This window comes from Tachysurus fulvidraco, chromosome 6 (assembly GCF_022655615.1).
Source record: "Tachysurus fulvidraco isolate hzauxx_2018 chromosome 6, HZAU_PFXX_2.0, whole genome shotgun sequence".
Lineage (NCBI taxonomy): Eukaryota > Metazoa > Chordata > Actinopteri > Siluriformes > Bagridae > Tachysurus > Tachysurus fulvidraco.
In genome coordinates this window covers 14,858,806-14,886,418 of record NC_062523.1, presented here as the reverse complement: position 1 = coordinate 14,886,418, position 27,613 = coordinate 14,858,806, and the positions used below count along the sequence as shown (strand labels likewise).

Genomic DNA, 27,613 nt, shown 5'->3' with positions numbered 1-27,613 from the left:
TCTTCGTAAAGTACATTTAGGAAGGAATAACAATGGGCAAGAAAAATAAATATGTTTTTATGGCTATGCACCAAAAAAAAGCCTTTAATGTATTTTAATCACTTCCCAAGCAAAAGATCTGAACACTAGATTTCCTCAAAAAGATGTTTCGACAAGATCCAGTGTACGGCTAACCTGATGACCGAGCACATGAAATGTCAGCAAACTTTAATAGCTAACTGGTTGGTTGATAATTAAATGTGTTTAAACACGAATATTTGAATCCTAGAAAGTCAACACTTTGGAAATATTTGCTACCATGTGAACAAACACACGGTAACATCTCCATCTCGCTATATTAGAAATATTTATATTACTATATTATCTACAGACACGTTTACAGAATTATTTACTAACTGACAGTAACAAGAGAGTTAAGATGCACAAATTATTTCCAGGTGCTTCAGATCCCAACAGTATTGTTTCCAGGTTTCGCCACAAGATGGCAGACTAAACCAAAAAAAAAATCCAACAAAACTAAGCTTGACAGGTGATAAACATATCATCTAACGAGTTAAAAAAATAAATAAAAAAAAAATCACACTCCTGGAATAGATTTAAAGAGATATTAAAAGATTTATTACAACATTGTATTAATTTATGTAACTTTATACATAACCTTCACGAAAATGACAAGTTTACTGCCAACACAATAATAGTAACATCCTCATCTTCCGCAGCATGGCTAAAGTTTAACAAACAGCAGAAAGTAAACCTGCCACCTCCTGAATGAGAAAAGTTTAACATGTTCTACAGCAATAATCCAACTAAGACATGATTAAAATACCAGTCTAATTCTCTCGGAGAATCAGTCCCTCATGCAAGTAAGCACAGAACAGTGACCAGACTAAATGTTTACCTGTAAAACAAAATCATTCTTAAATAGATGGCATGTAGAAAAAAGTAATGCATCAATAAAACTACACAGTAGTAAGCCAATACATCTTAAGAGAAGGCAATCTGAGCCTAACTGATGATACTAGGAGTTACTCTTACTCTGTCATTATCACTAAGCTCAACTGCAATTAAAGAATTTCACTTAAATAAAGTATATTTAATTTGAACCATTGTCCTTATTGTCAGAAATGATCTCCTGATTATAATATTAATCATTCAAAAGTCATATTATTCTAATTATTATTTACTTTAGCATTTGGAGGGAATAAACTATTCCAAGTGTTTCCGTGTTTCCTTTTTTTTTTAAAGAACATTTTCACTATTCTTATGAAATGAACGGTTGTAAGACCTAAGAACAGAAAGAATGCACAAAATCTCTGCAGATATCATATACAATGTTATCAACATGAATGCAATTTACAGTGTTTCCTAAAATGCAGTATCTGACAATCAAATGAATTGAATTAACAGTAAAAGTCGTATTTTATCTAACAGTGATTTGTAAAGTAGAACACAATGGATTCAAAATCTGTCCCTTTGACAGCAAGTGGCAAGGAACATAAAATCGTTTAATAAATTAAAAAAAAAAACAACAACCTTATGCCCCCCACTCCGTCCACATTATGTACATGAAAGCCTCTGTGATCTGAGAACACAATCTACTTTTATACGGCCGTCTGCCTGTATTCATCAGTTACAAATCAATATCTGTAACTAATACATTTTTTTTTAAATGGCACGGCTAAAATCAACATCAAAGACACATCTGTATGGTGAAATATGCTCTACAGTCCTACAGTTACCCAACTGGAACAAACTACTCATGGAATGTTGATCAAAGCTTTGCTCTTAAAAGACATGATTCTAAACCAGATATCCTTAAGACTTGCTTTTACAGGCCTAAGATTACTTTAAACATTGCGCCCACATCATAGTGCTTGTGGACGAAGCCAATAACTCACTCACAAAGAAAAAAAAAGTGTTTAAACTGCGCTCGATCATAGAAGATTTGAAATAATGCATGTATTCAAATCTAGGCGTAGAAGTTGCCAGACCTGCCTGTATCAACAGTCAAACACTACATAAAAAAGTAAACAACCTGTCTCTCCTCATGTGCAAAATGTAAAAGGCGTAAATAAATAAACGTGGCTGCTCCGTCTCTCCGTAGGCCTGCAGTAGTGCTGGAGAAACTCAATTTCCCATTATGTCGAGCCATGACACACTTTGGCATTTGACTCTTATATAAAACACACAGAGTCAGTCATTACTTCAGAGTTCCAATGTCACACAACTCATAATCATGTACATGTAATAAATAAACATGGATACTAAAGAGAAGGAACAAAATAAAACTAAACAATCAGACATTCGGTACAATCGGGTTGTAAAGTGCCATCCATTTGCATCTTTACTACATTTTGCTCAAATGTGTTTGATGGCAAATTAAGTAAACGTGATGATGAGTATTCTCCAGACTGAAGAAACATGAGGGATGTTTTTCAACCTCATGTCAACATGGCTACCAGAAATAAAAGTAACCACAGAGAATCTCGATCAGCTCTTAGTGGGCTGGGGGTGAGTGGCCGGGGCCGTGCTGGACTCCTCCCCCTCTGTGCTCTGGTCTGTGGTTGGCCCAGTGGCAGAGCCGGATGCTGTAGACGAGCTCACACCATTGGATGTGCTGACAGAACTGTGCTGGATGGCCTCGTTATGAGGGCTGCCGGGGACGGACATCTCCTCGCTGCTGTCCTCCTTATCGAGCACTGAAACAGAAAAGTAGCACAAAGTAAAACAAAACAACCTGAGAACACTACTGTAACACAAAATAGTCTTTAAAGGGAAGATTCTTATAATCAGTTACACTGTATATTGCAATATTTGGTATTACTTTACATGAATGCTATTTTCAGCATTATTTAACATTAACAAACTATAAAATTCATTTATAAACTATAAGTTTATAACACACAGTCATAACAGATGTTTGTTTAAATTTACCTGAGATACACCTGCATAAAAAAGCATGTTAGGACATGATGGTATTGGTGAAATCAAACTTTTTCACCCTTAATGCTGACTTTGGCTCTGCTCATTATATGTTGTTTATTGGGAATTTTATTTTACTCAATGACGAGATAAACAATGTTTGATAAACGTGTAGATTATTTGGCTTTTTATATATATATAAAAAAAACCTGACAGTAATTTTGGGTAATGTTAATGTCAGGTGATGTAACATGCAGTAAACACTAATAAGCCTTTGCTTTTTTTCCCCCTGAATTAATATGTTGAGTTTTATAAGGAAATGAGCAGCTAAGTGTTACTGAGCATCTTGCAGAACCAGACGCAGATCTTCTGGAGACTCTGTGTGACTGTTGACTTGTCTGACTTGCTGCTTCCTTTTAGTGTGCGCACACACTCGTGCATAATCCAGCAACCTCAGTTATTATTTTTCTGTCTGAAAAGTGATCTATTACTAAAATAATGCTTTCTTTACTGACAAATATACATCTCATTCATAAAATCTATAAGAATTCATAAAAACTATAAGATTATCAATTTACATGCACATAATAGGTTGCCTCAGATGTTTGTAGTGTACTCAAAATGTTTAGGGGGAAACAAACAGTTAATTTAGCTTAAAAAAAAATCAATCCGAAAATTTTGCCATATCATTAAATATAACAAAACAACATTTTGCACTGAACAAGATGACAGTTGTACTTGGCCTGGACTACATTTCAGTTGTTGTCGTTCCCAATGCTTTATCGTCTGGCTCTAATGAATAGAACATAAATTTAAAACTCAACACATTTTCCTTAGCAGAGAGTGCAAAGAATCACTGTATAACAGTGCAGATATTCTCAGGATGCTAGGACCACTGAGAGGTTCGGCTCATAGACCATGGCATGCCATCAGTAATGTTTCATTATGAAGGATAAGCAATGCATGGCTGTATAGAGGAGCATCATACAGCTATGACTCAAAGTGGAGACTCAGCCGCACTGGCCGGGCGTCCCCGAGGACTCGGTTGGCCGTGCTGTCCTTGGAAGCAAAAGACTGCAGTGTCTCCAGTATTGTTATGGGAACAGCTAACAAGCAGGAGTCTGCATGTTCACATTAAAAAGAACAGTGCTTTGCATTGTCTTCCAAGAGCTTAGACAAGCTTATGGCTTGTCATCTGAAAACTGTTAGCCCCATTCACAAGAGAAAAAAAGTGTTTACCTGACACCAGACTGGTGTTAATACTACGCAAGGAGAAAAGGATCAGTGTTACATAGACAGAAATAAACATTATAAAAACAAACAAAATTCCAGCAATTATTGCGTTCCATTAAGTGGCTTTTATGCAGACGTGCCTGAAACCATAAAACAAAAAACCTCCCTCACATAATATATGTACATTCTCCAGAGGCCATGGCACTGTTTCTGCAATTTTTAGATAAAACTTTAATAAATGTAACACTGCAATGCCACAGTTCTGACCCTGTGAACACAGCATGCAAAACAAGCTAGCATCTATTCACTCGATTTGACGCGTAATTGCTATTAAACTCAGTTTCTGAGCCCGATCCATGCTTTGCATTTTATTATTCCCCGTGCTTGCTTTGTAACCTTTAATTAAAGTTACAATGTCATTTTAAACCAACATCATAAGGGTGTATTATAGGCAGTGGCGTGTGGCTGAGCCCTCGCACCCCTCCCAGCGTTCTCATTTGTTTCTTGCTACCTTGCCAACTACTGCAGCGACAGATGATTACAGCACCTGATTTTAATGATGCTCACACTGGAGAGAGGCAGAGACTCGCAGTCCAAATGCCACCAGCTGCTCCACAATCGCAATGAATTAATTGGATCCTGATGAGGGAGGAGAGGAAAAAAACTCTATCTGTCTCGTAAAGAAATGCAGACTACTATGATAATTAATACAGCTAATGATGCAAAAGTCCGCTGAAATGGCACTTGATAATTAACATAGGGGGTTGTTATCTCGCGAGTGTGTGTGTGCACTTCTTATTTAGGCTGTGAAGTCATGCAGGTTTAAAAAAAAAAAAAAAACTCTTGTGTGAGACCAGGTTCTTATCAAGTGATGTAGCAAAACTTGCTACCAGAAGGCCATAAACACTCCTGACAGCTCTGAATAAGGTCGTACTCAGTGAAAATTGACGAGACAAGCATTTTGTACTCTGCATATTCAAGCTCTTGTAATTACTCCTAATGCCTTTATACAGAAGAGCACAGGGTGAGATATATTATCATATGCAGCACTTCTGGTTCCTCAAACTGCCTTTCTCTCTCCCTCGCTTTCTCTCTCGCATTCGTTTCTGATCATCTAATCGGCACGAGCAGATGGGTTATGCGCATTGTCGAGCCAAGGCATGGCCTGCCATGTTTGCAGGGCAGCCTGGGTAATTCCCCCACACCTGCCACTGTGGAGCCATGATCAATAGTGCTAACAGTCAGAAATGCGGAAGCATGTGGACCTCACAGGCCTGGCAACTAACGCTGAACCAAAGAGATTGACCTGGCCAGCTACATATCCATAATTCAGCTCAGTTAATATATTAACCACAGAAAGTGCTCTTTCATTACACTAGAGAACTTCCAGACAGCAGATATGACCATCTGCTGTAGCAATGCCAGCAATAAATATCGGAGAACCTCATCTAGTTGTTTACTAAAATAAAAAGACAAAGTGATATTACAAACCTCCATCGTATTTCAGCGTGCTTCTAATATATGACCCCTCATACTGCACTCCACCACAAACATGAGTGAAGGATGGTCTCATCCATTACCACAGCCCTCACACTGCTCCCGAGAACGCACCGACCAGACACCGGCAAATGAGTTCACTCCCTGACAACCTCATCCTGCCCGACCACCGTCGCTCCAGTAATATGCAGGAGATGTGTCAGTGCTGCTGCTTTAACAATGGCGTTGGATAATGAACGGCATGGCAGTGAGGTGGCGTGTCTGCAGCAGGACAGCCGTGGTGCTATAATACACTCATTTCAGCGGCAATCATGGTCAATATGTCTTCTGTGGCTCTGTTGTTGAGCTCTGAAGACAGACACGAGGAGTCTTTATGCTCTCAATCTCTCTCAAAACACACACAAAAGATCTAGCAGTAATTTTGTTTAATAAAAAATAGTTGAGGAAGTGCTGTACCCGAGGACCCGGCAGAAAACGCTTACACAAAGGCAACCATCAAGTTCTGGTTCTTGCAGCGAGCCTGAGGATCGGCCGCTAGCACAGCCTCCCACAAACGCTCCTTCATTCCGCTGACAACAGCAAATTGATATGAAGTGGCTGCATATGGGAGACAAGCTACAGATCTGCTCATCTCATAAGATGTCATTAGAGCATAACGGCTAAAGATGTGCCAGAATCACATCTGCCCCTCTGTCTGAGCAACACTCATTTACCTTTAAAGTGAACAGGGTAGCAGTTTGAAAGGAGAAACACTGCTAACAACATTGCTAGTTAAAAAAAACAAAAAAACAAAAAAATACAACCTATGATTTATATACAAGGAAAAAAATCATTAAAAAAACCTGAGAAGCTAAGCGTGAATCTGTGTGTTTGGTATAAAGGATCTTTTCAAAGTCAAAGTCATTTCATATTTTAGTCTTCATATTTCGTCACAATTACGCCAAAGAATGAAAAATGAAAGCAGAATATGAGGGTTCTAACAGCCTGTTAAGCAAGCTTGGCTACTGCAGGGCATACTGATGCTCCAACAACAGGAGGAGACTGAAGGAGAAAACAATGACATCATGGGGCAATTTTCCACTTTTCCACACTGTTCATGTTAAACACAACATTCTGCCGGGGATCATATTAAGGTGCTAATAATTTTAAATGAAATCATTCTCAAAAAATCCACAATCACATTTATGCAAAGACTCTGAGCAACAACATAGCCTCTGAGGAAAACTGCATGTGTGCGGGCGGGACTTTGGTTTTATTCATCAGGATTTGATTGGATTATGAAAACTGGGCTCTTTCTACATGCCTTCATTTGTTGACTTTTTTTTTTCTATCTCAGAAACCTTAGCAAAAGTTAAAGCATGCTTAGAAAAGTCACTGAACTTTAGCGAAAGATCTAAAATCATTAACATTGTTAAATCATGTACAATCTGAAGAAGGTTATTAGCTAACAAGGAAGAAAGGTCATGGTTTGATTTGTGGCTTTGGAGTTACACTGTGAGGCAGCTTTGATTTTAGTTTGTTCTGTCATAAGGAAGTCGAGTACTCGTGTCTAAACTGGAGTGCTCAGCTAAACCTCACATTACTCACAGTGGAAGCCGGACTTCTTCTGCATGAGCGTCACTGGGCAGTCCTTATGAGCAAGCAGGAGCTGCTTCAGCTGGGCCACTTCGTTCCGTAACACAGTCACCTCGTTCTGCAGAGACAGATGACGAGACACACACATCCAGATGAGATCACAGTCATGTTAGGACAGGAACAAATAAGCTTTACGTTATTCGGGAACATGCCAGAGTACATATACGTTCTCAGCTGAGGTGATGTCTGGATCTGATTGGTAGAGCACATGTGAATAGAAACAACAATAGTAACAACAGCCCTGAATAACAACATGGCACAATGACACTGGAGAAAAAACACCCACAACAGTTATAATGACAATATGGGAGAAATGAGAACAGATGCGGATAAGGGTGGGAGTCTGTGGGTGTATTTTTTAGTTTAATCGGGTACAGAAACTCGCTTTTAAAAACAGATATTTTCAACCATGGTTAAAGAAAAATAAAAAGATATTGTGAGAATTAATGTGTCCATTTTCATTTACAACACCATATTAACAAATAAAAGTGTGTGTGTGTGTGTGTGTGTGTGTGTGTGTGTATATATATAGCCTCTGTTGGCTTGAATTTGTCCATTTTCTTCTAAGATAAACTTGCTTCTTAGGATTTTCTGTGTCTGTAGGATTTATTATCTAAGGGTTTAATCCACAAAAGTTGAGCAACAATGATCTCCAAAACATCTTTATCCCAAGTTTCAACATGATCACTGCTGGAAAACATGCTTACTTGAGTAAACTACAGAATTTTGATGTTCAAACAAAGTGAATTATGGTGCCATTACCCTTAAAAAAGAAAAGTAGAGAAGATAAGATGAGAAAAAGACAGAAGGAGAGAGTGCTATCCCCTCCGTCAGCAGAACTCCACACCCCATTCTGCCAAGATTTACTCTCCTCTTACTGCTCCCACGGGACGCCGTGCTGCGCGTGTCAAAGATGGGCCCGTTTAACAGTGAAGGTGACTTTAAGGGGATTTAGAGGAACGTGGGCATGAGAGAGGGGCCAGACTGCGACACGGCAGATTTAAGTGCTTTCTCCTATCCTCTAAAACATGGCTGCCGCTTTAATCTATTCGGGTAAAAAGCGTCCAATTTACTTGATTCCATCTGTTAGGACTTGGCGGCGTTGGCAAGGCAAGGCTGTAGAGGAACAGATTTAAACACAGCTGGTAGAGCTGCGGATCTCCGCACCAAGCACACAGCAACATCCCATTACGACCAGCACAGCGGCTCCTGCACTCGTACCGTAGTCTTCTACTCTATCTAACCCTCTCTCGTTTCTGGCCATAAAAACAATGATGGATCCATGTAACCCCTTTACAGAACACAATTCTACTGGCAATATGGGAACTGTAGGCCTCAAGCAGATAATTACAATCTAAACATAGGCACACATGTCTTTGACAGGAACTGAACACAGTTATTAGGGTAAAGGGAGAAATTCCACTGAGATACATTCAAAAGTACAATTGAATGGAAAGGACAACAGCAAACATGCCACTGTTCAGCAAGTGACAAAGCACTTTAGGAGCCAAATCACCAACCTGAAAAGCACCAACCTGAGTGCAGGAATTTCAGTGCTTTCCCAGGATCGTATACATCTTTACAGATCATCCCAGTATTACTAATGAATTCGAAACCTCCACGCACCATTTATTGTGTGGTAATAATATTTGTGGAGCCTCAAAGGTGGTCTAACACGCAGATCCGGTGCAGCATGTTGGCCGGCTGGCGCCGACATCTCGTTAAAAAGCCCGTTAAGGATGATGTCAAAGTAATCGTACATCATTAAGGGCTCTTTGCTGATCAGCAAAACCAATGGGACAGACAGAGAACATTACAACACTCTAATGGCACTGATTAACATACTGCATAAAACGCTCCACTCTAATGGTCTACATTTTTATTTCAGTATGAAGCTCTGCTCTGCTCTCTGGAGTTACTGGTACTGTTTTAATATGCTTCCTTCCTTCCCCGCTCCCCCTTACCTCTCTTTATCTCCTTGTGTTCATTTAACCCTAAGCAGAGTTACAACAATCTCATCAGCACCCCCCGCCTGTCTCTCCATCACAAATTAATCACTCTCGTTTTCTCCTCCTCCTCTCTCCCCTCTTGGAGCCCCCACCCCTTAATGGACAAACAGGACAGACAGCACGCAAATAAACAGCGGCACATCTCATTAAATTGTCTGGAACACGTCGCCTCATAGCCTAGCGTGTCCCTATCAGCAGAGACAACAGTTACATGAACTGTTTCGAACTTGTCAGGAGCGAATCCTAATTGCCTGCCGCAAAATGGCGGTTCAAAGAGACGGGTTTCCCTAGGAGAGTTCCAGGGCCAGCTCTTAAACGTGCAGACAGAAGAGACGACACGCTTGTGTGCCGATGACATCTGGAGGAAATGTCTTTATTGACAGCAATGTATCAATGGAGGATGCTTAGACACACACACATACTCAAGTGTGTACACATTCACCATAGCTGTCAGAAAAAAACACTTCTTAATCACCATTAATGATTTCATCACTATGTCAGGGAAGTAAAAGCATTTAATCAGGGTAGGAACATAACATTATAAACACACACACACACACACACACAACCTTATCTTTGTTTACTGGACATTCTATTGACATTATTATTAATACAGATAATTAATGTTATGTTAAAAAAAAGAGATCAGATCCTTTAACAAATTATTAGAATTGGAACTGGGTAAATAGTTTTTAACATTATTATTATTATTATTATTATTATTATTATTATTAACAACAACAACAATAATAATAATAATTATTATTATTATTATTATTATTAATAACAACAACAACAACAACAATAATAATAATAAATTAATTATTTATATTTAGAATGCAAGTGATTTTTGTGTAAGAGTTTAAATGAGGTAATTCAGGAAAATCTGAAAAAGAAAGAGAAAAAAGAAACAATACGGAATAAAAGAAAAAACAATAAGAACAATACTAAAACAATAAAGCAATAAAAGATGGGGATTGGTATCAGCTGATCCTCAAGGTATGAGGGAAAAAAGTGCTATATATATATATATATATATATATATATATATATATATATATATATATATATATATATATATATATTAGAAATATTACATTAAAATGGTCAATATTTTTATTATCTTAATCCTGTTCGAAATCTATACCTATTATACACACACACATTGTGAACAAAAAAAAACTGCTTATGTCAATAAATCAATAAATTGTTTGATTTATTAAACAGACTTCTTATCCAATGTACAGCATTGTATCAAATAAAAGCATTGGGACAATTGCATAAATACCTCTTTGGTCTTTTTTGACGATATTTATATATTCATTTTTATTTCATACATAACCACACAAAAGGAAAATGTGCATACTGGAGTCATATGATACCTTACTGGTCCACTGAATCCATCTATAAGCACATGGTCATGTATAGCCATGTGGTAACCATGTCATTAGCAGAATGTGTTTTTCAGGAGCCAGTGCTCAGTTTTCGTATCACAGTACCACTGGAATTAAAATAGAATCTTGAGAAAATGGAGATGAATTTTTTTTTTACATTTGAACTTGTACCTTAAATTGAATTAGCTATTTTAGACTAGACATGGGAATATTAATAAAACAGATTGTGTAAGATATGTCCTTAATATTAATAATGTTTTAAAAAAGCGTACAGTTTCTGATGTACATATTATTTGTTGATTATTCTTGGTCCTTTCTGTTTTATTTTACTTTACTAATCGAAACATCTCTTGACTTCTCTATTCTCTGGCTGTACCACTGTGAGTGTAATGTGTGTACCTGCAGCTGTCCATTCATTGAGCTCAGGTCTTCTGCTTTTTTCTCCAGACTCTGTACCCAGACTTTCCTTTTCTGTCTGCAGCGCGAGGCTGCTGCTCTGTTTCTCTCCAGAAACTTTCGTCTTTTCTCGTCGGGGTCTTCGTTGGTTGACCGGCGCCGCCGCCCACCTGTACTGGGTGTGTGCTGAGCGGGCGTGGCTGGCGATGCCTATAAACACAAACCAATATGCACAAATGAACCTCAATGACATGCACGAGTATAAATAACTTTTTTAAAACCTTGTATAGCACTTTCAACTCCAATATTTTAACAAATACAGATTAAGTTCTTACTACAATATGTAAAACCAAAAAAAAAATCACACTGCTTGCTAAACTTAGGCCCATTTAAAAAAAACAAAAACAAACAAACATTAGGCTGCAAGGAGAATGAAGTTTGGTAGATAACACTAGTTTATTGTTCAAATGTTCAATTGAATGTTAAATTAATATTTAAATAATGGTTCCTTTTCTATATGTCTTCCATAATGTTGTCTCAGGGACTTTTTCCTCATCGCTTTCACCTCTGACTTGCTCATGTCGATTATTAAAAGTAGCAAAAAAATAAAATTGAAAGACTTTGGTAAAACAGCTTTTGTATACACACACAAAACTACTACACACAGGTGTTTCTGTGGTTGATGTTGCTGGTTGTTGTAGGGATTGTGGACATGTCTCCTCAGCTGGTGGTGGGACTGGTGGTGGGACTGGTGGTGGGACTGGTGGCGAAGTCTGACTGGTGGCGCGGCTTTGCTCCGTGTCTCCGTTCGTTACCTGAGGAAGCTGCTGACTGAGAGCTGCCTTCAGCTTCTGCATAGAGCCAGGGTCAGATAACAAGGAAAATAGAAGAGTCAGAAGTCACAATATCATGAGAAATAAATTCACTCAAACTCATTTAAACTGCATCAATCCGCTTTGGAGACTGAACATGTCAGTGAGCTTCTCCACCAAGAATCATTTTGACTTCATCAGTTGAAATAAGGCTTCTTTGTGTCCTATCTGTTCAGAGATTTCTTAGCATTTATATTTCTTACTTTCTGAATAAAATATAAAGGGCTATTTAAAAAAAAACATAGCAAATGATGTAATTCAATTACATGTGAATTTTTTCAAATAAAATAAAAGTTTTATTTCTTTTCATTTGAAATAATCCATGATTGAATTATGAAACCAAATTTTTTCTTGGTCATTTGGACCCTTGTGATATTGAATCCATGATTCTTATATTCATGAATAATGGAACTGCACATTGAATTACTGCAGATCTCCTACACATAGAAAGTTTTGCTTTCTTCTGCTTTCAGACAGATAAACTGTGTTCAGTACAAGACCCTGGATTCGTACTACTGTGCAAGAATGACTTGTGGTCAGACGTCTAATTAAGCCGCATGCTCAAATGCAACTGGATAACTTATTCGGTTATCTACCTCCTCCAGCAGTATAGCAAATTATAGAAGAAGCAAAACGCTCATCTTTCTACTGTCTGTATAAGCGTTCGTTCTCTTTTAGCAAAACTGCTGCTCCAGCAGCCCCTCTCATAAGTCAGAGAGCTAAACCGCATTAGAGAGAGGCAGGTACAGGAGATTAGAGTAATTAACTTCCAGAGAAAGCGGGAGGCAAGGATTAAAACAACATATTCATCACCACTAAAAACAGATGCTTCCCTGCATCCTGTTCCAGAGGAGTAATAGCTGTCGTAGCTAATTTCCTATTCCCTCGAGACGAACGTGATTCTCTCCTGTCAGGGAAATCTTTCTCTCCCGGGCGAGCCGTAGCTCGTATAGCATAGCGACCTCAGCGCTCAACACCCCTTTCCTAACTCTGCCTCCCACTGAGCCTGTCACATTCCCCACAGCTGCCTAACAATAATGTCAACTCTCACACGCTGAATGACATGCAGACACACCGCTTGAAGCATCCAGCCATATTGCATCGCGTCCGTCTTCATATGGCCATTCTCCGGCAACGTGCGAAATATATCACAGATATAAAGCGTCGTACTATATACATCACTGATCTAAAGTATCTCTCAGGAAAAAAAAGAAAATGGGGGAAGCAACAATGGTGCAAAAAACAAGTCAAAGGCATCAGGTAACAAATGCACCCACAGCAGGTGAACAAGGCAACTGAGGGCTAAGAGAGAGAAGAGAGATTCATTAACATGGAAAAAAACAAGAGGGGGACATTCTTTTAACAGCTACCTCTGCCAGACCTATCTATCTAGCAAATTAGTTTATAGTATAACAACCCTCCAGAACTCCCTGGAAAGGAAGAAAGAAAGAGACGGGGCTTGTGTGTGTGTGTGTGTGTGTGTGTGTGTGTGTGTGTGTGTGTGTGTGTGTGGGTGTGTGTGCGAGAGAGAGAGAGAGAGAGAGAGAGTGAGAGAGAAAGAGGAAACTGAATCATATTTCATATCTGCCACAAGAACCTCATCAGTGCAATAACCCTCCATCTCTGGGGTGTTATCCAACCATCTGCTACTATATTACTTATCTTTATTTTTCAACTAATTAACAGCATAATCTTCTAAATTCAGCAAGTTAATTATCATTATTGTGGTCTTTGCAGCATCATCAGTCCTTGTAAAGTGCCGTGTCTGTGTCTGGGGAGGAGAGGAGAAAAAAGAGAGGGATAAAGGAATGGAGGGGTGGATGGCAGGAGAAGAGGCAGCCTCAGAGAGTGGTCTGTTTTCCTGATGTGAGCTCATTAGGTGTTGTGTTTGTGTGTATTTTTGTGCGTGTGCGTGTGTGTGTGTGTGTGTGTGTGGTGGGTGGGGTGGGGGGAGAGATGGCATTGAAAGACTAACTACATGCTCTGATGTTTCAGGCCCCTGTGTACATGTGTGTTTTTGTGCTGTGTGTGTGTGTGTGTGTGTGTGTGTGTGTGTGTGTGTGTGTGTGTGTGTGTGTGTGTGTGTGTGTGTGTGTGAGACAGAGACAGTGTACAGGGTCAGGTTGGATTTTGCTGAACAAAAGGTTCCATGCAGGGTGAGGTGCAGAAATGTGCCTTTCTGAGCATGTGCCAACTTCCCGCCCCACTCTGGTTGCCCCCGATGACAACCTGCTGAGCACAGCGCTGTATGTGCGTTTGTCATTTTGAACACGCACACACACATCCATATACAACCCTGCAACAGACAGGCCTCTATCCCTGCACCCCTCGCCCCTGTCCCTGAGAAGGAGTTTACATGCTAATGTCTGGAGGAGCAGCATGCTGTGAACACTTACAGCAGAGTGATCAACACTTCATCACTACACCACAGACCTGCAGGTATGGTAAACTCCCCACACATTTAGTGTACATTACGATACACTGTAGTAAACACGTCTCTGCACACACATACACACACTTGGTGCACATTATGTACGCTGTAGTAAACACATGACTCTACACACACACATTTAGTGTCCATTACAATACACTGTAGTAAATACATCTCTCTCTCTACACACACACTTGGAGCACATTATGATACACTGTAGTAAACACATGACTCCACACACACACACACACACACACACACACACACACACACACACACACACACACACACACACACACACACACACACACAAACACAAACACACTTAGTGTCCATTACAATACACTGTAGTAAATACAGCTCTCTCCACACACACTCTTGGAGCACATTATGATACACTGTAGTAAACACATGACTCACGTGTATTAAACACATCACACACACACACACACACACACACATTCAGTGTACATTACGATACACTGTAGTAAACATCTCCACAAACACAATTGGCTTGGTGCACATTATGATACACTGTAGCAAACATGGCCCTAAACACAAACACACACACATTTGGTTTACACGGTGATATACTGTAGAAAACACAAGGTTTTTTACATACACTTACTTAGTGTACGTTAGAATACAATGTAGTAAACACTAGATCTGTAACACCTCTGTGAAGTGACTGTGTGCCAGAGAACAACACATTTATACCACAACAGTTCAGTATTCACTCAGACTATAGATTTATTCTCTCTTACTGATGACAGCAGTATGCTGTGCTAAAATTCAGCAAAGCTTAGAATAACCGTGGATAACAATAAGAATTCCTTCTACCTGCAGATATCTCACATAACATGGATTTATTCACAAATCAGACTGTCGTTACATTCGAACATGTCTAGAATCACAGTGATACAAATGTAGTGTTACATGCAGACCACTCCTTTCTTTGTGCACAACAGAAACACACAACTTTTTTAATTGGTGCCCTTTTAGCGCTTAAATAAATGAAGCACATTTCGAGGAGATGGAAGCAAGAACAAATATAGTTATCATAACACAAAAAAGGGTTATGATGGCATCATGTTTTTGATGCTCTTGTATGTTAAGGAAAATATGAGACCAATTCTTTAGGAAAAGATGTAAATGAGTAGAAAAGGGGAATTACCATCTTTGCTTCTGATTGGACGGATTGTGGAGAGGAAGGACCAGGGATCCCGGGAACGTTAGGCACTACGGTGACTGGTCTTACCAGCTAAGACAGAACACAAGGGAAAGGAGATAAATTGACATAATTAGTGTCTCTCAAGACGTTTTATACCCCAAACTGCTAAGTGTCCACACAGAGATATACCCACACACTGAAACACACACACAGCACCATGCAAATGGCCTAACCCCATAGCTCACACTCATTAGGATGACGGCCTGGTATTTGCAGGCGGCCCAACCGCTGAAAGATATAGATACAATGTCCACAACACACCTACACAATCAAAGTGAGAGGGAGAGGGAAAGGGGGAGAGAGAGAGAGAGAGAGAGAGAGAGAGAGAGAGAGCGCACAGGTACAGCAGACATAGATACTTTAACATCCTGCATATATTATGATATGGACTTGTTTGTCCTGAACCCCAACATTCTTCCCCACATGGAGACATGAATGTGAATATGCTATCACACAGGTTTGATCCTACTACAAGTGGCCTATAGAAGGACAGTGAACATGTCACTGAGCCCATTATGGTTGAAATGTCCTCTCGCTGTGTCTTATTCTCTTCCTCCCTCTTTCATTTTATTGCTGTGACATACAACTGCCCTTTTCTAAGGCCCATTAGTTCCCTCATTCTCTCTCTCCATGCTACACAGGCAGTGTCGGAATAATAAATACCGGCCTGTCCTCTGTGGCACGCTGAAACGTGCCACTGACAAATCACACCAACGTCACTCATGATACGAATACTCTACACCACTTTCAGAAAAGAGTCACTTTCAAATGTTTAATCGCCCGGCAAGAGAACGAATAGTCCTCTGAGAGTTAATAGGTTGCATGTGTGCAGAAAATGGAGTAAAAAAATTGTAAAAAGTAGTATCAATACCATTTCCTTCGAAGTTTTAAGGAAATTTTTAGAGGAAACATTCCCTCTCATTGCAGTAATACCCCCAGGAACGGCAGATGGATTACATGCCTTTAAGCTTTGCAGTGTGACTGCTCTTAATTGGACAGAGAAATCTCTTTGAGAATAAGTTATTACATCTGGTGAAGGAATAAACATATTTGGCATAAAATAAATAAAATCTGTGTAAACGTACAGGTATGGCAGTGGGGATGTGTACGTTAGAGCTGGCGATGGTGGCTGGGATGGCGACGGGCATGGTCTGTCCATTTGGAAGCTGCAGAATCACTGGGAATGTGCCAGACACAGGACTAAAGACAAAGCAAAGAGGCAGATGTGCAGAGTAATACCATAAATATTTGCAAATTATGATCTTATATCTTATACAATGTTATACCATGCTGCATATGTGCTTTTCAGCAAATTAAAAATAAGAATGTTTGGTGATACTTGTGAGAGTAACTCAGGAAAAAAAACTTGGCAGCTGCAAACACAAACATCAGCAACTCGAAATAATAGATAACTAAATTAAAATGCTGCTGATTACTAAAAAAAAAAAAAAAAAAAAAAAGGCAGGAAAAAAAAGTGACGTGAAAATAAAAGGTTCTTAAGTAACAAGTAACATTTTGGAGCTACTTACACTATTGGCCTATTAGAGGATGGGACTTGAGTTATAACAGAACTAGACGTTGGAGATGGAAGGGCTTGCTGAATAACAACACTAGCGTCAGTACTGGCCAGAAGTACATTGGGGACTTGGAGGGAGGCAGGACGGACTATAGTGGATGTAGGCAGAGAGGACGGCTGCAAAGAAACCTCCTGAAAATATCATATGAAACCGAAGGTCCATCAACCATTCAAAAAAGTGCCATCTCAGTCCTGTATCATTTTATTCCATGCCCTTTATACAGTACAGAAGACACAAGCTACTACAGTAAAGCTGACTATGTGAACCTTATATATAAAAAAGGACAGCTGGCCAGCAGAGATAATGATCTATAACAGTGAAAGATGTATTGTGAAGCCTGGCAAGAAGAGTAATTGAAGTACAGACCCTCTCAGGATAGTGTATAATTGATTCCGGAGGTTACATTAAAACGTTACGTTAATTAGACATTTTTGTGATTGTTGTGTTATTGAAATGCCTCCTGGGGTATTTATTGGAAAATTACTTGAATCACTGAAGTTGAAAACCCAGGATACTTCTTTTAAACTACTACCAGTGAAGACACACGCATTTACTTTCTATGGCTCCTTAACCGATGTTTGACACACGGGAATCTGAATCTATGTTGTAATGATGTCATATGACATCATTTGCCTTGGCCCAAATCTGTTTAAAATCTGGAGTAATCTTTTGCAAGTAATATCCTGGAAATATTGCAGTTTGCTTGATTTTGTGTTAATTTGTGAAATCCTGGAGGGACTGATAAGATTTACTCACAATACCCACAGGATCCTGAACTACATACAGAACAATTAATCATTCATTCAAGGTGCGACATTCAATGGTGTGCAACTGAAAATATTCTAGAAAAAATAGAAGGATCTGAATCAATTCTCACCTTGTCATCACTGGTTGTAGACTCGGGATGGGGCAGAGGGCTGTCTCGATGAGATTCAAGGGATGCATGTTCCTCGATTTTGTTTCGTACAACCGGAGTTGCAAGAGGTGACAAATCCAAAGGTAACTAAAAGACCAAAAACAAAAATCACACAAATATGTTATAACGTACACGACACACTGTAATAATGCGATAACCACACTCAGCTCTATTGTACACTCATCCATTCATTCACTCCATTATACGCACATATTCCCTTTCTCCGTAGGAATGACATAAATCATGTCTGTCTTCTTACAATCTTAAAGAATAAGAAAGTTTATACAAATGAACAAGTATTCAACAGAAGCAGAAGTTCAATAGAGTATCTATCTTTTCTATAAAAGAAAAAAGGCTTCCATATGATCCAAATGTTTAACGCATATCCTCTTATAGAATCTCTCATTATTTCAAATATCCAAATTTTAAAGGTAAGAGGAAACTTTTTCATCCACTTAAGCAAAATACATCACCGCACCAGGCTGTAAAGCTTCTAATCATTTCAGCACGTTTAGTTGGAGATTCCGTGGAATGAACCCTATATATTACATTAATAGGAGATGCTTTTATTGTTACTTTCAGAATTTCTGGCAAAAGCTTGAAAATGTAAGTAAAAGATTCCTGGCCACCATAAACCACCAGCACAGCTTCAGTGCTCCTTGGCATTGATTCAACAAGTGTCTGGAACAGAGATTAATAAACTAATAATTAATAAACACCATCCATCCGAAAGATATTCCCTTATTTGATGATGCTGGTTCAGAGCGTTGTCTAACACTGCACTAAAGTCTCCCATAGGTACAGTAAAGTAAAGGTCTGGTGATTAACATAGTAGTCTGGTGATTGTGAAAGCCATATGATCGAGAATAGGACCGTTTTGACACTCATTAATCCTTCAGTGAGCCCCTGTGCCCTGTAGATGGGGTCGAAATCAGCCTGGAAGAGTCCATATCCTTCACGAAAGAAAAGATTTGCTTGATACCGATATGCTTAGTATTAAAATTTTATATAGATTTGCAGTGATGTTTCTCTCTGACACACAGAACAGAGCCTCTGGTTTTACTTTCTTTTGTTTACATTTTCTATTGAAATTAAATAGAAATTAAAAAAGTCATGGGGACGCGGCAGCACATTGGTTAAGGTGTCGGACTACTGAACAAAAGGTTGTGAGTTCAAATCCCAGAGCCACCAAGCTGTCACTTCTGGGCCCCTAAGCAAGGCCCTTAACCTCCAACTGCTCAGCTGTATAAATGAGATAAATGTAAGTCGCTCTGGATAAGAGTGTCTGCCAAATGCCATAAAAGTAAATGTAAAAGCAGCAGTCTTACAATCCTAAATACCGATATTCAAATTCCTGCAACAACCCAAAATTCCTGATGCTCTATTGTACATTTTAAAGTAAGTAGTCGACATTAAAACCCATTTTTCTTTCAAAAACTACCAAGCTTAAAATAAAGCACTTCTAATTACAGTCTTTCCCATTTTTATTCTTTGTATTTTTGCAATATCTTATTCACCAGTTATACTAGTATCTGCATAATATTGACACCAGATCGTCACCATGTCTGATATAAAGCTCAACTTCAGCATATTTTCTCTTTCACATTTGAACCAAGGACATTATTCCTTGCATTTTACTTCTCCAGACAGGTTTTGTTTTTTTTCCCATCTCTACATACTTTGGCCTTTAAATGTTGGCTGTTTGTCATTTAATTCTATTTCACGTTATGCATAACGAACATAGTTTTGTGTGTGTGTGTGTGTGTGTATATATATAATATATATATATATATCCCAAAATACAAAATTACTTTGAGCAGTTGAAGTATATAACGGTGATATCTCTTCGAACTACGATGCAGGTGAGTGACTCACAAATGCTTTTATTTTTTCTTTTTCCTTGTTTTAATCTAATTATTATAGGTGCTTTACTGTCACTGAAAGAAGATGCATTGAAACATCATTAGCTGTCATTTTGTCAGACACTCGCAGACCCCAATAGCAAAGTCCACAATTAAGTCTCTTGAGCATTGCAGCTGCAAATGAGCACACTTCAGTGCACCTGTCGAAATACTATCAGCTACAAAGAAAGACAGCTGATCATCTAAAATGAGGCTTTAAAAAAAAGCATGTCACTGGAAAGGAAAGGAAGCACTTCCTCCGTCCTGAAAACAAGCAGATGAAACCGCTCACTTCTCCGGCATCGTTTAACGGCAAAAAGAAAGGCTCTGTACCGTCGGCACTGTAAGGACACACAACTAAGTATTCATTCGGTTGTTATACAGCAGCGTTAACTATCTGCTACAATTATTTTAGATCCCAACCTGAGATTAGAAAGCTGTTCAAAAGTCTGAGTCCAGACTGAAAATTTGCATTTTTTTATATGAAACTGGAAATTAACAGAAAGCTTTAGAATTTTTTTAAATAAAAATCTAATATTTTGAAGGAATAGATATAGTAGATAGAGATGAATACCCACTTGTGCCACTACCACTGGATAGTCAAAGAGCTTTGTGGGTAATGTAGGAAATCAAATTCATATAAAATAAATGTTGGGTGGTGCTGAAGGTCATACAGTATGTTAGCTGTAAAGATGGACTGTATAAGCAAATAGCTCATGGTGAAGATTTTCTCTACTGTAATTGTATTATCTTAAATTTACAGACAGGAATTTAATTAACAAAATATCCAAATACTGATGGAAATAATGATACACATTATGACAATAGAGTCACGATTCACACTGAAGGTGATGTTTGTCTACCTTTTTAATCTCCTCCTCTGTGGCCTTTTTGAAGTCATGCTCAAAGGGACTAGTGAGCTCGTTGAACAGTCCGACCTCCTCACAGTTCTTCAGAAAGCGTGTGGGTGTCGGTGTTTGGTCTACAAAGAGCAAGCAATTATTAGCTACACTACTGACCTCATGTCAGTCCCTCCAGGAGTTTCAGCCGAAAATGCATAATTTTTCTGTGGATTTTTTTATGTTTATTATTATTATTTATTTATTTATTGCAGAAAACTACTTAAATCACTAAAATTGGAGGGGCATGATTCTTTTTAGCCTCCTACCAGTGACAGATATGTAATTATTTCCTACAATAGCTGTACTCATATACCACACATGACATTTTTTGAACTGCAAAAAAAAAAAATCTGAGGTAATTTCCTTTGCTTCTGCATGCTTCTTCATTAATCTCTGCGATCTCAGAATCAGGAAATCCTGGAGGAACTGATTAAAGGAGAGATGGAGATTTTTGACATACTCACCAGCGATGATGACACTGTCACTGCGTGCTGGACCAAACCTGAGGGTCATCTCATGCTTATGTTTATGGACTGCCAAATGGTCTTCATTTGTAAATCGCTGTGGAAATAAGAGCATCACATGCATACACAGTGTTACTGGTCACAAAAATATGTATTGCAGATGCAAAATATATATTCAAAATAGATTTTAAATGTGCTGATAAGTGACCACCCACTACAAATCTTGACCTCAGTTTAATAAGAATCAGTGTTCACCTAGATAGAGAAAGTGCAGTGGATAAAAAGTCTACACAATGCACACCACTTCTGATAAAGTGGCTGTTTTTTTAATGTAAAAAACAATAAATGAAGATAAATCATGTCAGAAACTTTTATTGTGAAATTGAAATAAAGAAACCTTTATTGTGAAATTGCTAAATCTAAGTTAAAGTTACAAATTATAAAAATCATTTTAATGGCAAAGTAAGTAAGTAAATAAATAAATAAATAAATAAAGTACAATAAGCTGGTTGCAGATGTGCACATCCTAGCAATATTTTGTTAATATTGCAAAAGCATTCAAACCCAAACAAACTGGCAGGTCATCTCCTATACAGATCTCTCCTCTCTCCAGTTCAGATCTAGACTTAAAACCTGACCACGTTTTTGGGGAAGCCATTGTTTATTTGATTTGGAGGTGTGTTTCGGATTGTTGTCTTACCGAATCCTGAAATTCCTCTTCATCTTAAGCAGAAGCCTTCAAGTTTTGGCAATACTGACTTGTATTTAGGGCCATTAATTATACCCCTTCATCCTGATTCTTTAGCCTCAGTTGCAGCTAAATTAAAGCAGCCCCAAAGTATAATGCTGCCACATCCATGCTTAATTATGGAATTATAGAGATGGTGTTATTCTGGTGATGTGCTGTGTATTTTTTTTTGGGGATTAACTTTTGTTTTAAAAGATTATAACATTATTCCACATGGTTTTGAAAGACTGAAAGAATTTGTGCGTATATATATATATGTGTAGTGTGGCAAGATGGAAGCCTTTTTTAATATATATATATATATATATATATATATATATATATATATATATATATATATATATATATATATATATCCATCTTGCCACACTACACATAGCCCAGACATACCTTTTTTCAATTTTTCTTTGTTGCAATTAATTTAGTTTAACATGGTTTAATTTGTTTTATATTTAAAACCCCTTAATTTTTCTATCCACTGTACAGAATGCAGGATATAAAAACAATTGCGCAGTAATCACAGCAACGTTTATTTCACTGAGATGGAAATCCATACCTGACCACAGCCAGGTGCAGTGCAGAGGAACGGTTTGTCATCACTCATATTCAGAGTTTCTCTACGCCGTCTCCTAACAGAAAAGTCATTTGGTAAACATTACTGTCTGTACAAATAAACTATCAAAAATACATAAATGGAAAGGTCATATGCTTATATGATAAAATCTGAATTATTTCTTTTTTATACAGCAGTTCCAAGTGTGTTTAAAGGAAAAATCCAATCCTATGCAATTTGCATATTAAAGCTTTTATTTCAATTTGCATATTATATGCAATTTGCATATTAAAACTTTTTTTTTGTTTAAACTTTTATCAACACATTTATCTACTTTCTGTTTAAGCTCCTACATTACCCACACAACTGTCTGGTAATATTAGTGCCAGAGGGAATTAGCCCTTGTTTAATCTTTACTTAAAGATCTGTACACTCTCAACCCGCTCAGGATCCAAAATGTTCCTGCGAATACCACCAACACCTTTGTACTTAACCTCTCACAGATCACTAATTAGCCATGCTGAGTCTCAAATAGTTTATTATATAGTGTTCATTTCTGGAGCTCAAAGTCCAGCGTCTGCTGTCTCCACAACTGTTATGTTGGATCTTTCATATGACACTGAACATCACAGGAAATTGGTGAATGAGAAATTAAGGTCTTTGCTATTTTGTTAATAAAGAGCTAACAGAGACGGCCATCAGTTATGTGTGAGACTTTTAACGTGTGAGAATTTTTCTCCTAGTAAAAATCCCACCTGTGACACCAGCATGGCACACGACCTTAAACATCTCACAGGAATAATAAAAATCATCAAAATAAAAAGAACATCAACCTACGAATTAAGGCCAGGGTCATTAAGCACATAACAACTATATCAATATAAACCTTTGTAATGAGTTTCAGGGTGGAGTTTTGCTTTAATGTACTCTGTCTGCATCTTACTGCATGCACCTTCATTCCAGGATGGACTTAGCAGGATTAGTAACATATCACAATGGCAACACTGTAAATACAATTAATGCTTAAATTTAGTTATTAATCAAGATCTCCGTTTCTAATAAAGAGCCAAATGTGAAACTATCTAAATAATCAGACATCATAACAGTCACAGAGCTTTTGATAGCAGCACAGCTACATTCTATTGTCAGATTAATAGCACATCCTTAAGAGGACAGTTTATGTCTAATTAGGTAAAGTTCATCACACATGAATATATAACGAACTAAAAAACTTTTTTTGATACATGTCCAATTGGACATGAGTACCGATTTCTACTCCGAAGATACGGATGCTGAGGATAACAATGCAAGCTGCCTTGTTTACAGTAACCAAGCTAGTTAGCTAGCTAGCTAGCATAGCCGTCGCCATGTTAGCACCAATGCTATTACTGAGAAAATACACACGTGTCATTCAAGCCCGAGTAAAAGATATTACACAACACAATTCTCACTCTTACACTCCGAGACGATAAACCGAATGATGATTGTTTACAAATGATGCTAATTGATGCGATTACTTACCCACAGGCACAACCCTGACAGCCAAAGCCCACTGATCCCCTTGTTGTCGCGAGACTTCACTTCAGATCCCGTTTATAAATCCCGAAGCTGTAAGAATGAAACCACCAGCTTCGGTAGTGCACACTTCAAACCGTAAGACGAGTAAATAATACTTAATAAAGCGTTATCTAATCTCAGAAAGGGCTAACGGTGAATAAATTGCAATAAAATTTGAAGGACACATGGTAGTAACCATTACACCTATAATTCTACACGTTCACAGCCACACCCAACTAGATCATGCTTTCACTTCTGCTATTTATTCAATTGTGAGCCAGGACCAGAACTCTGGTAACCAGTCCTGGTTTTGGATTGCCTTCTGTACTGCACACTTTGGTGTAAAGTTGAAAAAAAACGCCAACAAGTGGAGGACACATGACTCCAAGACCAGGGTTCACAACTCAGGCTGGAGCTTAATGATCATCTCTTACCTCAGATTGTTCCAATTCATTAGCTCGTGAGCATGAAAACCTACAAATTATGCAGTGAGGCAGTGGGACAGAATCTATTTCAGTTAAGAGAACCAGGGAATAAGTAACAATCTTCAACACCAGTAAACACAAGTAGATATTTATTTAACGCAATTTACAAAAGCAAATGTTTACTGACTTAACCAGCTGCATCCTACATCCCTTTCCCCGTCCACCAGGAGTGCAACCCCCGGAAATAAGTGGACCCAGAACATGTACACTTCTCCAGCTGTGATGTACAGAAAGTGCTATCAGACTACCAAGGTGTTGCAATGAATCCTCAAAGTTGTCATTTTAGTGAGCACCACTGTTGTTCAAAGAGGGGACAAATATAATTCCCAAATTACAAAAAAGTTACAATTGTCCTTTAAACATTTTAATTTTGTAATTGCTTACAAGTTTATAATACATTATTCTTTTGACAGAGTGGACATCGAAAATGAACATTTCTTTCTACATAGACAATTAAGAGCAGACACTTTTGGTAGCAACTGTGAATTCACAATTGAGTATGTCATATGTTGCCACTTGCAGTAAGTTTTTACATGGCAAACAGGATGAGGAAAGCAACCATCAAACAGAAGAGACCCATAGCTTCAGACAAAGCAAATCCCAGGATAGCATATGAGAAGAGCTGTTGCTTCAGAGATGGGTTCCTGGAGGGGAAAAAAAGAAACAGAAATCAGACTCATGAAAACCAACCAGCTTGAAAATCCACATCATTTATCACTAATTAATTCAGAGATTAATATCAGGTAGCATTTTTACCTGGCATATCCAATGATCAGACTGCCGAAGACAGTTCCGATTCCAGCACCAGATCCAGCCACACCGACAGTGGCAGCTCCGGCTCCAATGAATTTGGCAGCAGTGTCAATGTCACGGCTCACTGCACTGGTCTGGAAGCCTCGCAGACACACCTGGGTGAGAGGAGACTGGGGCAGGAGAGCAGCAGGTGCCTGAAGAGAAATAGGACCAGGTGTGACAATCTGATACACTGAGTGCAAAATATTTTAGCCCTTCTAGTGCAAAGTATATCCTCACACATTTACACCATTCCATCAGACGTTGCTATTTCTATCTAGGTAAAAAAAAAAAAAACTAAACTATTTTGCCCAGGTGAATCTCACATCTGCTTCCAGTTCTCTCATATAGAAAAAAAAAAAATTAAATTATAGAAAAATTTAAGCTCTAGTATAATTTGCAAGCTGCTTTACAGAAAACGGTCTCCTGTACTTGCTGTGGTGCTGGTCAATAACATTATGTACCAGCATTTGTTTTTCTTGGAAAAACAATCTATATACAATAATGCATAAACTAGAACTGCTCAATAGAAGAAATAACAGACTATAAAGCAGTAGAGAAGCAGTCTAATGTCTTCCCCAGCTGACTCTTTCTGAAGCTTGAAATACTTGTGAAAATAACATGATGGTCTTCTCTTTCATGGTAAGAGGGTCATTCATAATAATAATAATAAATAAAAAGATGGCTGCTTGTCTTTTAACCTCACCTCGGTTTTGACCTCTGGCCTAGACAGTACAGAAGCAGACAGGGGTCTGTACAAAGCCCGGGATCCAGAGCGGACCTGAAATGTACAAAACTTATAAGAGCATGCATAGAAACAAAGTTATGACTGTAAAACTCCTGCAGAAAGTTCAATGCCACATGTGCAGACAAGGCAGGATGCAGCAGAAAAGTTCAAAGTTTATCACGTGACTAAGGACGTAACACTTTCTTAGTGGTTAATGATAGTTAGTGTTTTGGCAAGATAACTAGAAAGTTGTTTAAATGTGAACATTTTGTTGCACAAAAAAAACCGTCTGAGAGAAAGTTTAAACCATCTTAAAAGACATTATAAAATTCAAAACCAGTAAGTGTAATAATACACAGTCTGACAATCAATCTGTGCCTACATTTTAATAGTTTAAAACTGTACAATGTTGAAGAGGAAGAATACAGACAGGTTAAACAAGCCTAGAAAGCACAACTTGAAGCCCGCTAGCTAACCTCTATGCAGTTAGCATAGCATAACATAGCCATTAGCCTGCAAACCAGTGAACAAGCTACATTTTGACCTTAAAGCAAAACCTCATTATGGCAACCTTCAAAACAACGGTCAGTTAATGAATAAAAATAAAACACACGTTAATGCGATAATCTGACATGTTCTGTTCTGTCGAGCTCTGAACACACGCAGGACAGAATGAATGAATGAACTCTATTAGCATATTAGCGTGTTAGCATATTAGCAACCGGCTTCAAGTTCAGCACAAGGCCCCAAAAACACACTCAGATGTATAGCAGATTAAACGAAAATTAAAAAAGGTCTCGAGTTAAATGACTCACCAGGGCAGGTGTGGAGACGAACTTCGCACAGGCGTACATTATTAGTGTAAGGGTTTGTTTATCCTTTAAGGACCGAAGCAACCAGGGACTGTGTCTGTAAGGTAAGGTCAAGTGCAACTTTAGAGCTTTGTTAAACAATAATGCTGTTTAAAATCACATATGATATCACTAATAACTGCTTAAGTACCAACACGGACTGAGAGACAGTGTAAAGCGAGGATGAAGCAGGATTCGCTTTTTCCCTTCGCTGCAAAAGCACCGATACTCACCGAAGGCAGAGGTCGAAACACAGGAAGCACTGCGCATGCGCACGAGTGTCTCAGACAAAAGTCCCGGATAAACCAGTGACATCACACAAGGTCGTTTCTATCTAACTTTATTGAAATAGGACATTGAGCAAAAAGAAAAGTTTAAAACAGACAAAAAGCTAATTAAACTGGTAGTGTTTAAGCACATCATGTTTAATGTTTGTTACCAATTCATTATTTATTACAATTCATTTAGGTTTCCTTAATCACATTCCAAGAATGAATGAATGAATGAATGAATGAATGAA

General features: G+C 38.4%; 2 protein-coding genes across 6 annotated transcripts; both read right to left on the bottom strand.

Moving 5' to 3' along the window:
* Positions 1-591: 591 nt before the first annotated feature.
* atf2 (activating transcription factor 2) lies at positions 592-24,661 on the bottom strand. Of its 3 annotated transcripts, none has more exons than XM_027164530.2 (12): positions 24,203-24,661; positions 22,685-22,757; positions 21,381-21,477; positions 20,878-20,996; positions 18,075-18,200; positions 17,150-17,328; positions 16,706-16,820; positions 15,564-15,650; positions 11,752-11,937; positions 11,090-11,296; positions 7,240-7,345; positions 592-2,699 (listed from the first exon to the last, which is right to left on the bottom strand). In XM_027164530.2, exons 2-12 carry the CDS (start codon positions 22,730-22,732, stop codon positions 2,491-2,493), a joined length of 1,479 nt encoding a protein of 492 aa, XP_027020331.1. In that variant the 5' UTR covers positions 22,733-22,757; positions 24,203-24,661; the 3' UTR covers positions 592-2,490. The 3 variants fall into 3 exon arrangements, with proteins under 3 accessions (XP_027020331.1, XP_047670925.1, XP_047670926.1); XM_047814969.1 differs by lacking the exon at positions 24,203-24,661 and adding an exon at positions 23,568-24,080; XM_047814970.1 differs by lacking the exons at positions 592-2,699; positions 7,240-7,345 and adding an exon at positions 10,120-10,182.
* A 134-nt stretch (positions 24,662-24,795) lies between these two features.
* On the bottom strand, positions 24,796-27,389 carry atp5mc3a (ATP synthase membrane subunit c locus 3a). Of its 3 annotated transcripts, none has more exons than XM_027164531.2 (5): positions 27,327-27,389; positions 27,058-27,151; positions 26,222-26,296; positions 25,480-25,670; positions 24,796-25,367 (listed from the first exon to the last, which is right to left on the bottom strand). In XM_027164531.2, exons 2-5 carry the CDS (start codon positions 27,094-27,096, stop codon positions 25,253-25,255), a joined length of 420 nt encoding a protein of 139 aa, XP_027020332.1. In that variant the 5' UTR covers positions 27,097-27,151; positions 27,327-27,389; the 3' UTR covers positions 24,796-25,252. The 3 variants fall into 3 exon arrangements, with proteins under 3 accessions (XP_027020332.1, XP_027020333.1, XP_027020334.1); XM_027164532.2 differs by having other exon boundaries at positions 27,245-27,341; XM_027164533.2 differs by lacking the exon at positions 27,327-27,389 and adding an exon at positions 27,255-27,278.
* Positions 27,390-27,613: the final 224 nt, after the last annotated feature.

Coding starts and splice junctions, on each gene's coding strand:
- atf2 (XM_027164530.2), bottom strand. CDS start 22,732: ATGAGTGATGACAAACCGTTCCTCTGCACTGCACCTGGCTGTGGTCAG. Junction 20,997..21,380: donor TGACAGTGTCATCATCGCTG/GTGAGTATGTCA, acceptor TGCTCTTTGTAG/ACCAAACACCGACACCCACA. Junction 7,346..11,089: donor CAATGAATGGACAGCTGCAG/GTACACACATTA, acceptor CTGTCTCTGCAG/AACGAGGTGACTGTGTTACG.
- atp5mc3a (XM_027164531.2), bottom strand. CDS start 27,096: ATGTACGCCTGTGCGAAGTTCGTCTCCACACCTGCCCTG. Junction 25,671..26,221: donor GGCCAGAGGTCAAAACCGAG/GTGAGGTTAAAA, acceptor ATTTCTCTTCAG/GCACCTGCTGCTCTCCTGCC. Junction 25,368..25,479: donor CTGATCATTGGATATGCCAG/GTAAAAATGCTA, acceptor TTTCCCCTCCAG/GAACCCATCTCTGAAGCAAC.